Source organism: Manduca sexta, chromosome 25, assembly GCF_014839805.1.
Source record: "Manduca sexta isolate Smith_Timp_Sample1 chromosome 25, JHU_Msex_v1.0, whole genome shotgun sequence".
In the NCBI taxonomy this organism is placed as follows: Eukaryota; Metazoa; Arthropoda; class Insecta; order Lepidoptera; family Sphingidae; genus Manduca; species Manduca sexta.
In genome coordinates this window covers 801,630-815,506 of record NC_051139.1, presented here as the reverse complement: position 1 = coordinate 815,506, position 13,877 = coordinate 801,630, and the positions used below count along the sequence as shown (strand labels likewise).

Below are 13,877 nucleotides of genomic sequence, written 5' to 3'. Positions count from 1 at the left end.
CCGGGATATATAGTAGTTTATAGGACTCACGAATAATTAGCTTTCTACTTGTGAAAAAAAATCAAAATCAGTTAAGGAGTTCTAAAAATGTACGCGATCAAACAAACTTTGCTTGATCAAACAAATTTAAATATTAGTTTAGGTTCCAGGTATAGTTTAATGTTTTAAAATTTTATGACAGTGAATCATATACCAGGATATTCTTTATGGAGATACGAATATTCTTTGAATCAGCGTATACCGTTAGAACTTTACAGATTCGCGCGCAAAATCCACGAAGAAAGCACGAGCGTGACCGAACTAACAATCGAATGCGTGCGTAAACATTACAATAGTAACCGTGCCGCCATAATTTAATGCGTGCATTCTAAATGTAAACTCCCAAAGGGCCACTTTCGCCCGGCAAACGGTTCCACGACTCCCTTGATAATCGTGTACCTTTGTAGAAAACTGCTACATTCGTGCGTCGAATGACAATAATTCGCAAATACATGCGCGGTGTGGTTTCCGCGTATTTCCTTCACTCACCGGTCCGCTCATGAATGGACCTCTGAATGTTAATGAGTGACACGAAGTGCTCGGTACTGTTAGCCGCCTTCGAGTTAGACATGTATGATTTGCGAATTTTTTGCATTGATTTTATGACGCAGGTGGCTTGCGCATGTTAAATATTGACATCTTGTTTTTGTGATAGGAGACGTTTGTGGAGAAAAATAAATAAAATTAGCTCATTGGTATGATGTGAAGTAAATATTGTACTTATTTGAAACATCATAAATGTTTTATAGGTACTATGTAAATATAATTAAATTTTGTCTATATTTCGCTGGTAGAGCCTGTCGAATTTTGTTCCATAGTGAAAAATTTATCATTCTGTTTAGTTATGAAAGTAGATGCGTTCGGGGTTTAAATGTTTATTGCAACGATAAGAGTTATGACTCCCCATAATCCATAGCAACATCACCTACAACATTTAATTAAGCCGCTCTACATGGCACTGCATTGCGGATGTCACCCTTAGACATTGATACATTTGACGATGAATACATTGGGTTTAAAGTTCGACAAATTTTAACTCACGTGTCTCACTGCCATGAGGCTGGTGAAATAATGATAAATTTCAATGTTAAAACTGACATTTTCAACTTATACCTAGAAGAACCTGCAAAGCATTGTAAATGGACGCGTGAAATACACATTTTCAAAATATATTATTTTTCCTTGAAGTTCATTGACCGTTGAAAATTGAACTAACTCAGTGGGCAGACACGAAATATTGTAATTTAATATAAATAATATAGTAAGTACACAATAGTGGTATGGGTATGCATAAGTGGTCAGCCGCGGGCGATGACCGCGGCGGCAGAGGCGCGCCCAGCTGGGACAGAAAAATACTTTAAACATATCAGTGCGGACTCTCAGCACTTCCTTTATGGTTTCTTAGGATTTTGACATTGAAATGGCTCGCACGAAATTCGCAAATTGGGTATGGCGGGCTACTAACAATTTCCAAAATATATATTTTTCTGTCTTCATAAATTCACCGAAATATGGTGTACCGTTCGCACGACTCCTTTTACGTATGCAAAATAATAACTGGGAAGGTTTGTCTTGAAGATACCTCCTGGGTAAGTATAAACGCAGACTATTTCTGTTGCGCACTGTTGTATACCGGTTTTAAGGACATTGTAGCAGGCGTAATTACCGGGTTTTATAAGAGTTAACCTGGGCTTATATTAGGAAAGCCGCCATTAGTAAATACTAATTTAATTTTTGTCTCTTACACCATCTATTCAGCTTGTGACAGAGAAACAGAAGTTAGTTGTGCTTCCGGCCCAAATGATGTTGGCTCGGTTGCTGAAACAGTCTTGAAGACTAACAGCTGTTATTTTATGCGTAATTAGTAAAATAGCTTAAAGCCTAAGAGATTCTCAAACTTTTTTTAATGGTTTTTTAATTTACCAATGATTTCTTCGGACAGGTTTAGTATCCATAGTTGACAGTACTGACCCTGATATTAAATACAGTGTAGTCCAAAACTGGTAAGAGTGTTCAGGTAATCCCCATAACGGAATAATTTTAATCATTTACCGGAATCTATACTAGTATTATAAAGATGAACCCCCTTATTTATAGACTTTCTTTATCTAAGGATGGAGTTTAGTATTGTTGTATCTCAATATTAGCTAATCACAACGGCCCTATGTCTACGCACTGCGAAGGCGAATACCGTCATCACTGAGACGGTTATCACAGCTTTACTCCGCCCATAAAAAACGTCTATGAATAGAGGGGGAAGAGTTTGTCATTATTAGGAAGATACATTACTCCTCAGTGTATAGGTTACTTTCCATCTCGGGAAAATATTTTTCACGCCGGCGTAGTAGTTTTGTAAAACTAACGTGCACTCTCGGGTACTCCGTCGTAACATTCCCGGGATGCTCTGTAAGGCGATGTCCTTACCCGCGCGACGAAAACCGCCCAGTCGCGGCGCGAACATAAATCTCGCGCCGGGGTTCCGTCATGATATATTTGCTAAACTAATGACATTTGGCGAAAAGTTGCAGTTGAAATGAGAACTTTGTAAATAATTTATCTAAATACCGGTTATTCTGTTGCACCGGTTTTTTATTGTTCTGGTGACGGAAAAATTTGTCTTAAGGCAGATGATTGAGAAACAAAGGTTCTTTTACGGTAATCTACAATTGTCATTTAAAATTTACAAGTTGACAATGACTGGTCGATGCGACATAAGATAGAGATTTGGGGGACATACTATGTTAGTGGACGGCATTTTAATTTATCTGCTAATATACCATAGAAACTTTTTACATATTCTATAAATTAAACATGATTTTTTTAAAATTTTACTTATTATACATATAAGGACAACGAAGGCATACGAAAAAATACACATACATACATAAACTTACACCTTAATATCCGAAGCATCAGAGGCGCAATCAGTACGTATACTGATTGTACTCAAATTGTACTGAGCTTTTTACAAAAAGCTCTCATGAATCATCTCTTAGGTGTAAAGGGGGCCTTAAAAATGCTCCTTAAAATTGGCGCATAACATGCGACAATGTTTTTTCTCATTTAAATCACTGCTTGTTACTGCTTCCCTCATCGATGTCCGATCCGTTGCATTGTTGCTGTTTTGAGGGAGGGGGTGACCGTTGTCAATTTGACACGTTTGAGTTTATGAGGATAAATATCTGAATGACTTTTTTAATTTTTAGTAAGTGACTCATGAATGTTGCTTAGTATTGAAAATTTTACATGCTTCTATAGTCCAGCGTTTCTGGAACTCTTAAATTATAGTGTTTAATAAGTATATAAAAAAAAAAGTTTTCTTGCAACATATATTAAATCGAATGCAATTTTCGCTCTTCTGTTACTTTGTATTAATAAAATATTATACTAGTTTCTGCTCGCCTGAAAGTTTAAGACAAAATTATTCAGTCCACACAACTAACATACTTTCCCGGGATTGGAATATACCTATATTGTGCCAAATGTAAAGATAAGCTCGCTTCTTATAAACTCATTAGCCTGAAATACGAAAGACGAATAAAGATTTCATTTACACACCCCTTCGATGATACAAAAAAGAGAGATTGTTAGTTAACTTTAAACGTCATTGGCACATTGTTACATATTTGCTACGCTAATATAATTGCAATAAAGTGCAATGTTTAACAAGAGAAGTTGAAAATAATGTAAACAGATATTTCGTTTTTATCTGTGAGAATTCAATTTCCTTCATCACTACTAGTTATTTTGAAACTCAAAACTTATAATATTATGTGTCACATACGTTTATTTATATTAACACTACCAAAAGTACCTAATTGCATTGTTGTCGCCAATGTTGTTAGTGGTAATGACTAGATCCTTTTTTATTATAGAATCTTCTAGATGATAGTTTATAATTACCTATGTATTAAAACTTAATATAACCGGCAAGTATCTAGAGGCGCGCTCGCCACCGTCACCGGCGCCGGCACACGTTTCATCGGAGAGTGCAATTTCCGCGTGCTTTCGCTTTTTTCTCGGCGGCGGGGCGGCGTGACGCTGCGGTGCGGCTGCGCAGGCCGTGCGTTACATAACGCCTGTTACATCACGCCGCGTCACACGGCTAAAATAACTATCCACGCCCGGTCACGGCCAAGGCTACCAGTGCGCCATGCTGGCCACAATTACACCACTGCTGCCCGCCGCCCGCCGCGCCGCCCGCCTGCCGTCCGCTCCCCGCCCGCACTCGCGCCAGTAATGAGGATTTAGTGGGTGGACGCGCCACCGCTTTTACTTTTAAACCGGTTCCCGATTGAACTTCGTCACCTCGCGCCTCTATTATTTTTTTATTGAATGGCGGGACGGGCCAGCGGACAGTATCCACACTATATCTATAAGTTGCAATTGCAGGACGTTGCACCGCGTTCACATTGGAAGTTAAACCATATGATAAGCAATAATTAAGAGCAATATTCTTTAATTCGGCACCTAATAACTTGATTTAGAGGTTAAAATGAACAATCTCGGACCTAAATAGATTTAAGACCAACCAGGTTATGGGTGTAGCGCTTAACTAATACAATAGTGCGCAAAGTGAAGTCCCTAACTGCAGTTTTGGTTAAATGATACTGCTGTAGAGTCAATACCGTTCTTTAAGTTGCAATAAAACGGTGTTTTGATAATAGAATTAATCAATTCCCTATACCCACATTAACTCTGAGTTCTAACACCTAGTTAAGCACTGCGATACATTGTACCAACGCGCCGCGAACAATTATGTCTATATGGTTTGTACCTACTCGTCTAGCGAACGCCCTTGACTGAGCGTCGACCGGGCGACCTTGTGAACGCAAATGTCTGTTTGGATCTATTGGAATTGTACGGAATGTTTCAACAGATTTTGATTTGGTGCCCCACTGGCCTACCTTAGCGCCTTGACCGCATATTTCGGAAGCGGGAAATATCCTCTATGTCAAATGATTGATGGTAGTATACATTTGGTAGGGTCTTTTTTTCGTCGGCCGGCAATATGAAACAGCTGTTCTTGATAGTGTGTACAGCGTAGTCTTAAAGAGCCACAGTAAGACTTAAGAAATTTAGTACCTATGAACTAGATAAATAGGGAGGATGCCTTGAGGAACATACGAAACGAAGTGAAATGATAACTTTGTACCATTTTCATAAGTCTATTAGTCAGTATATTGTCGATGGTCAAATAATCGTCACCTTCCAAATCCTTCAGTAATAATCAGCAACCCACCCAAATTTCGTTGCCATTGCAGAAGTTCATGAATGGGAATGGTTATCAGATGACCCAGTTGTTCCTTCAATCATTTACTAGTAAAATCATTAATGTAATTATAGTTTTTTTTCCTTTATAACGTTGTGAATATGTTTTAAATTGCTTCAAGTTCGCACCGGATTTATAATTAAATTCACACGTTATGGCTCGGTAGCGTTTGCTTTGTTAATTCAGGGTCATCAATCAACACTTACTGGAATGTTTCATTCATAACGTGGTTCGATTCTGTTGAGGTTATTTTTGGTATTTACAAATGGAGGTTACATAGTATGTTTTATATCTACTTTGTATGATGCCTCGTGGCCTGTATCGGCGATTCGCGTTTAGGTGTAGTAGGTGCATTTGAAAATGCCGGCCGGCATAATTCAAAGATTGTTTAACGATTTGGGAATGTTGAAATTGTACAGTATTAACCATCATTGGGTATAGTCAAATTGTTGTGAATGAATCCATAGCATTGACCACATACTTGTGTTGTATTATTCGACACTATGAGGGATAACACTCAGACCTGAAATAAATGTTTTTAAATCATGCAAAAAAAATGTATTGCGCGTGTAGTATAAAAATCACGCTTAAGACTCGGATTCGAATGCCGGGTCGGGCAGTGATGTCAGCCTTTTCTCCTGAATATTAGCGTGGAGTCTGGAATTGTGCCCGATAAATTGTTAAAGGCACGCGTCCTATAACATCCGATTTAAGATACCTGGCGAAAGGAGGGTGTGTAACACCTCTGCCTGAAATTAGAAAATGTTGTGAGGCTATGTAGCGAGTCGAAGCTTTTGCTTCACATCCTTGAAACGTCAAAGAATTCATAAATCAATATATTATAGAAACAATAGAACCAATTAAAACTAAATAAGATAACATTATATTCTCGTAGTTAATTTTGAAACGGAATGATAATATAATTTATATGAAAACCAGTTTGTGAAAAATTCAAACATGTTTATGCAAATTAAGCGTTTAACATAATTTCTTAATTCTCATCGAAATATTATTAGCATTATTGATGTATTTACATTAGAAACCATGTAATTTTATACATTAGTATAATTCGTGGTGGAGTCGCGTTGTGTTCCTCTCTACAGGTGATACCATTCTTACTGATTACTGTCAAAAAGAACTGCTTTACAGTAAAATAAATTTATAATTTTCGTGTTATGAAAAACATTATACATAATTTTCTTATATAACATTGGCCGAGTCTTAAGAGTTTAAACCAGTTTATAAGAATATGTCAAGACTAAAGTACTTTTTGTTCGGTAACAACAGAATTCGGTCTTGTTAGGTCGTAGCTCAATTGCTAATTCCCAATTCGTGAGATCACTAAATTGCGTGACGAGGTTCAAATGCCGACACGTGTAGTCACTTTAATATCTAGTTCCTCTGTAATAGCAATCATAGTTGTAAAGGCTGAGGCCTACTTATCGCGTCGGTATGTCGCTTCTAAAAGTCTATTGGAGAAAGGAACTTTAGAGACATATAAATGAAATGAAATTTACATTTATAATATTTTTTCTCCTTTTATAACACTCAAGACATTGGCATTAGTACTTTATAAGAACCATCGTGAATGCTATTCAAAATTGAACTCTATGTACGTTATGGACTCAGATTCAATTTTCAACGCGTCTAACGATAAATATGCGTCAAAGTTTAGTCATAAATTTTCACTCGTCACAATTTGACATTTTAGTTAACACTTTTTATGCTTTGCCAATAGCCAACGTCGATACACGAAAACACTTTCATATTCGTCACATTAACGTCTCGCATCACGGCGCCTGGTCACGTTTGGCGCGTCGAAAATTCCTACTTTATCACAAAAGCAAACGGATTACGGGTTAATGTGCAAACAATTATCACTCCGTGCACAGTAATTGTACATAATTAGAATATTCCACACGGCTGTTTATGGTTTGCGCAAATATAAAGGAATTTTGTCTGTTAGCGATTTTTTTCAGGTGCAAATTCGCATTTTGTTTGCGAAATCTTTTTTATTGTTGTGACTGGTGTTTGTTCTTTGATAGACAGTGATTTGACCAGTCATTATGAGATGAAAGAAAATCAGGGGGTGATCTGAATTGGTTACTAGATTGCTCACATTAATCGCGATAGGCTATTCTAATATGTAACTAACTTTAATAAATATATATATATATATATATATATATATATATATATATATATATATATATATATATATATATATATATATATATATATAGTTTGGTTGCTAGACCAAATTGACCACATTGTAGTTATTACAAAGATTGGGCTGAAAAGGAAATCTAAAAACATAAAAAGTTATACTTATTAATGAATACTTGGATAGATAAACAACGCAAAATGTAAAAACTTAATAAAACAAATTGAATAAATCTGACAAAAGTAATTCCGACCTTTCACACTAGATGTCACTACATTATAAAACACTTCAAAATGGCATTCGGCTTTATCAAATCGATTTAATATTTAAAACATCACCTGCCAGATTTATAAGATTCATCAGTAGTTTGTGCAAATGCGCAGTTTGCAATGCGTACGTGTTGCGAATGTTATCCGTTGTGTTTACGTTTCGAGCGAGCGCCGGTTACAATTCTGCTAACTTTGTGAAAATGATATTGGATTGTGAATCCGAATCCCTAATATAAATGTACCTATGTATATTTGTATAATAATTTTAATATCTTCTTCCTCGCACTTTAGTGCCCATTGGTGGTGACGTCAATTCTGCATAAACAGCTTTGAAAACATTAATTCCTATTTATGTTTGACCTTATATTAAAAAAAGCTACAAAATCCTCAGCCCATCAGGACTTGTCTGGTTATAAGTACGTTTCTAATATACTGTTATTGTTGCAGGCATGGTGTTCATAGCCGGTTTTGTGGTGTTACTGTCCACGCTGATGTTCTTCTTCCCGCGCCAAATCAAACAGGAGCCGTTGCCGCCGCCACCGATGAAGAGTAAAGATAGACGGGAGCCCTTCTTCAAAGGTAAACTTGTGTACAGGGTGGACGCGTGAATTTGTCCACCCTGTATATTTTTATGTACCCTCAAACGTAAAATATGGTAAGGATGGATTTATAATCTATTTTGTAGTAGTATGTCTGTTAACTGGTTAGGAATGATGACCGTGAACAAATTTTTTACAGCCTCGTTAAAGTGACCCCTTTGCACCTGATGGTGAGTGGGATTCTGACAGGGTGTCGACTGACGAGGGATGGTTATCCCTTGCCAGTCGATACTATTATGCCAGTCTGTGTGAAATAGAATAATCTAAGAACCATGAACTTGAAAACCGAATTTTAATGAATAGAAGAGCAATCAAAGGTGGTCTCTTGGGTCTCAGTAAACCTACTGCGCAATCAAAATTCTGTTAAGTTGAAGTGATAACTTCAAGTGCTCTGTGCCATAGACAAGAATCAATTATTGTTCACTAGCCTTATTGTTGTTCTACTGCCAAATTAAGATATGCAAGTTCTTGCAATATATTGCGCGAGAATTTTCAGATGCGTTTGCTCTAGCGACAATATTTCCATAGTTCAATACACATGCGACTTGCAGTCCAGCAAGCTTCACCACTTGCACAAGTTGACTTGCCGTGATTGTTTACGCCTGGACTTCGCAAGTTTTCCTGCTAATGTAAACCCCGCTCACGATGGAATTTGCAGATTTCTTCGCAACAATAAAGAGACAGCTCACGAACGACATACTGATGTGGCGGACGGCGAGCTCGGTGCTCCACTTGATGCCGATCAGCGGGGTGTACAGCTTCCTGCCGAAGTACCTCGAGAAGCAGTTCCGGCTGCCGACGCACGACGCTAATATCGTGTCCGGTAATCATGCCACATTCTTAACGGTAGGGTATTACAAGTGATACTATTACTCTGGGATGTTAAAAGCGGAGGGACGAGGGGGAATTGGGGTTAACATCATTTAAATGTCTGAAATAAATTAAGACTTCTCTAGTCTCCAGATTTTTTATAAAGATTTCAAAAGAAAGCAGGGTGCTGGGAGACTATGAACGTTAACATCGCCTTTGCACCAGAAGGGGGGTTGGTTCTTTGCGAATCTTAGATACCTGAAAGGTCAACGGCATTATTTTAATTAAATTTTCTAATCTGTTTTACAAAAATGCTGCTAAAAATAGTCTGGCCATTGATGATGTTTTCTTTTTTTATTCGGGCAATTGAAGCTCATTGCACCTGATGGTATTTGGATCGGGCTCCCGACAAAGTTCAGTCACGGGAGTCGAGAGATGATTTCCCCTCGCCAGTCCACACAATACTCTCGTGCCTAATAAAATTGTATGTCGCTTTCAGGATTGGGCGGCATCTTGGTGATGGGTCTGGGCATCATCACGTCGGGCGTAGTGATCCTGAAGCTGGTGCCGTCGGCGCGGCGCGTCGCTGCCTGGACCGCCGCCACCGCCGCCATCTACAGCGCTGGTACCACTCCCACCACACCACACACACACCCACGGCCGCGCCACGAACTCGATGGGGAGCGGGGAGGATACACTCACTCACTCAGCACATTCCCGTGGCGCGGCTTCGGGGGAATTGTCAGGGATTGTACAGTATTGCGTAACTAGCATTGGTATTTAAGGAAAAACCTTTCCGGTTCCAGGTATGGTGGTGTTAATGTTCGTGAGTTGCCCTGAGAAGAGTTACCGGTTCTTCACTCCGGGGCTGGTGGGCGACAGCGTGCTCAAGTGCAGCTCCGACTGCCACTGCGACAACACTACCTTCAATCCTGTCTGCGGACAGGTCAGTGTGGTCCATCTTAGCATCTTACGTACTCCTTCTTTGATATCAAGTCAAAATATAATGTCTTATATATCCCCATATTTAAGACATTATATTTCTAGATCAGAATACCCTTGTTTATTTTATCTCAAGCATTAAAGCACCTAAGTCCAAAGCTAAATATTTTGTGGATCGGTTTCCACCTGGACTGCAGTTAGGTGTACTTTAGTCAGTTTCTCGTGCCAGCATAAAAATAAATGACCATTATTAATGTTCCAGGACGCATTCACATACTTGTCGCCGTGTCAAGCGGGCTGCATGGAGAGTAAACAGCTGGACAATAGCACGTGGCTGTACTACAACTGCTCCTGCATCGACAGCAACTCCCGCGGCGTTCGCGCCATGAGCTTGTAAGGCATAACGAGTCGCTCGTGGGTCTATCCGTGTTACAAGCCTTTCCTTAGTACATAATAATTTTATCTTATTTTTTTGTCTTTCAGTTTGGATTCATACCACCTGTACAATACATCAGACGATATCCTGTCCGGTCCGGAAGGTTTCGCGGTGACGGGCGAGTGCGGCGGTCCCTGCAACCAAATCTACATATTTATAGCGATATTCGCCGCCATTATGTTCGTACACGCCAGCGGAGAAGTGGGCGCCGTGCTGTTGATCATACGGTGCACGGACAAGCACGGTGAGTCGCTGTGGTGATGTCGGTTGTGGTCGTGATATTTGCGGGCTGTGTTGTGACGCGGTGTGCGTGTGCGTGTGTGCAGACAAGGCGATGGCGATGGGCGTGATCCAGTTCGCGATCGGCGTGTTCGGCAACGTGCCGTGCCCGATCGTGTTCGGCGCGGCCGTGGACGCGGCGTGCCGCGCGCGCGACGCGGCGTGCGACGCGCTCGGCGCCACGCTCGGCGCCACGCCCGGCGCCTGCGCGCACTACGACGCCGACGCCTTCCGATACTTCTACCTCGGTAAGGACCGCAGCTGTACACCTGCTCAACTACACTACACTATGTACTTAAGATTCAAAACCTATCGTGTGTGTGGCGATTTGAAAATAGTCAACACAAAATTTTTTAAAACTATTTTTTTTAATTAAATTAGCTATGGACGCGCATTTCCATAAAATATAATTATTATCCGAAATATTATAATTTTATGTTAAACAGTTTTAAAAAAAAATTTTCGCCTTAAATTGACCTTATTTTTTGTTGGTTTTACGATGATATATTGGTGACCAGACTTATCGTATTGATATGATAAAAACATAAAATATTTATTTTCAGGTCTCTCGGCGGGAATAATGTTCTTAGCGTTTATAATGGACATGCTCGTGTGGAGCAAGGCGGGTCGCATCGACATGAACCCTGGCGAGAGGGGAAGGGAACGGGGGGTGAGGCGGGGGGTGCGGGAGGCGTGGAGGGGGCGGCTCCCACCCCTGCGCTGCTCGCACCCGCTGCGCACGCGCACGACTCGCCCGACACGCCACTCTGACGCGGGACTCTACTCGCATACGAGTCGCACTTCTAACGGGGACCACTCGTCATGTCACCCAACATTAGGGGCACTAGTATACGGACTGCAACAGTGCTGTGAGTGACCCACTGCGGGCATCGCGTCAGTCACCGGCGACAAGCGTTGACTGCAGTTGGTTGTGTCGTATCAACTACGAGCATGCAGCTCTGACAACAGCCAATCATCTAGATTAACGTTTAACGCCTATTATTTAATGAATCCAGCATTTGTTCAATTCATTAAACGGCATGTAAACACTTGTACGTGAAGTCGATATAATATTGCGTTGAATATTTCTTAGTGCCTAAGGTAGTGTGGGACAGTCGAAACATCACGAATATGGCAGTCAACACGTTATGAACCAAAAGTATGACCGCATTATTATTTTTATATTGGTTTAAGTCGGTAGTATGTCGGTCCGCTATCGATATGTTGAGATAATTTGTTTCGATAGTGTCGAATTGATATCGATTGAAAATTATGAAAATTTGATTGAAATATTCGAATGTACTATTGTACGTCATATTTTGAGAAAAAAGCTACATTGTAGCTAGTTATGTTTACAATGTACCGACTCGACCAGATGTAAAGAAATGACAATCACATTAACACGTACTGATTTAATGCTACCATCACTGACTAATTTCTAACGATGTCTTGACATATCGATAGTGATGTAACCTCACTATCGACTAATGAAACTACCTGGATAAATGCCATATTTTTAACTACGATCATAGACACTGAAATTTAATATTTAAAAATATATAAGGGGCAGTGCAAATATGAGATTTAAAGTATGTATTTTTATGTATCAAAATGAAATTATTTTTCTGTGTAAGTAGGTGTTCATCGGTGCTTTAATGCGGCATTTTTATTTCCAATTATTCGTTTTATCTATATTTCTTTCTAATCTGTAGTTGCGTGAACTGTGTTAGCGCAGACTGACTAGCGCAAAGTTACTTATTCAGTTGTAAATTCACTATTTACTTTGGAATATGGTCGATATTAGTACCAACAGTACACAGCTGCCTAAAACGTGGTTTTGTAATATAAACTAATTTCGACCGTAAGCAAAAGTTTCTAAGGTTTAATTCAATTGTCATGAGTTTTTTTCGCCATTGTTTGACTGGTTGGCGGTGTCCTATTTAGACGGTGTTGTTATAGCATACTATTTTAGTATGTCGAGCACAGAATTGATAATGTGAGACTCACGCTTGCTTCTTTGTTTCCACCGTGTTCATTTCATGCTAAAAAGCAAGCTGCCTAATAGCATGCTATAACATTTCCGTCTAAATGGCCAATTTATCAACACCACATTAGAAAATTTATAAGCAATCGTTACGTGCAATCTTAATAAAATATATATTCTGAAATAGCAAATGAAAGTATGAATTGCATAGTATTTATTAGAGTAAAATGTTTTAATAACGCTATATATAATCTAGTTAATTATTATATAAGGTTTATATGACCGCAATATATATTGTTTTTATTGGATGGCATTTGGCGCAGTCGATTACGATGAATTGAAAGTTCGAAATATGTGTAGAGATAATCTTATTGTAATGTAGCTCAGTAGGTCGCAGTCATAAGATCCAAAGTGTGGGAAATAAAACATGTATTTTGCTGCGTCTAAAGGCACACTTCCGTTTTATACAGATAATCGCAAGTAGCATCACGTTATTGTTCGATTCAAATAGACAATTAAAAAAGGCATAATTGGCGATTGGTATGACTTATTGGAATAGTCAGTATGTGAGTTTGAAATCACTATTGCATTTGAACGTTATTATACTAATAATTATTGGTCATTTTGACGTGATACAGGCGCGTGACGTAATAAACGGAAGTCTGCCTTAAGTGAATCCATATCTACACTCGATGTCGTATAAAACTGCCAAGTAACTTAGTACAACGCATAGGAGGTGGCTGACTTGATGCTTCGACAATTTCCGATTTTCCGAAGAATCTACAAAAGCCAAACCAAAATCTGCATTTCAGTCTTATATTTACGGTTTAATTTACTATTTACTATTTCTACTGCCATAACTTTTCTATAACAGTCATCCTAGCGAGTAACTGTAGCATATTTTGCTATCGACAGTAGCCGAAGATTGTCGAAGTGCCAAGTTGCTTTCAACTATACATCACTTATAATTCACAACCATAATATTTTTACAATTTTTATCTTTGATGTGAAGTATTTAATTCTGCTCAATTTCGTACACACAAGGGGCATAATATGTACAACGTGTCATAATATATGAAGATA

At 39.1% G+C, this 13,877-nt stretch overlaps 1 protein-coding gene across 1 annotated transcript in view; it reads left to right on the top strand.

The window, feature by feature from the left end:
• Positions 1-13,877, top strand: part of LOC115450117 (solute carrier organic anion transporter family member 74D) — a 39,231-nt gene that overhangs the window by 22,844 nt on the left and 2,510 nt on the right. The window contains 8 exon segments of the mRNA XM_037442749.1: positions 8,192-8,323; positions 9,002-9,166; positions 9,653-9,778; positions 9,960-10,099; positions 10,358-10,488; positions 10,579-10,775; positions 10,858-11,058; positions 11,374-11,480. Coding sequence (XP_037298646.1) covers positions 8,192-8,323; positions 9,002-9,166; positions 9,653-9,778; positions 9,960-10,099; positions 10,358-10,488; positions 10,579-10,775; positions 10,858-11,058; positions 11,374-11,480 — 1,199 coding nt within the window.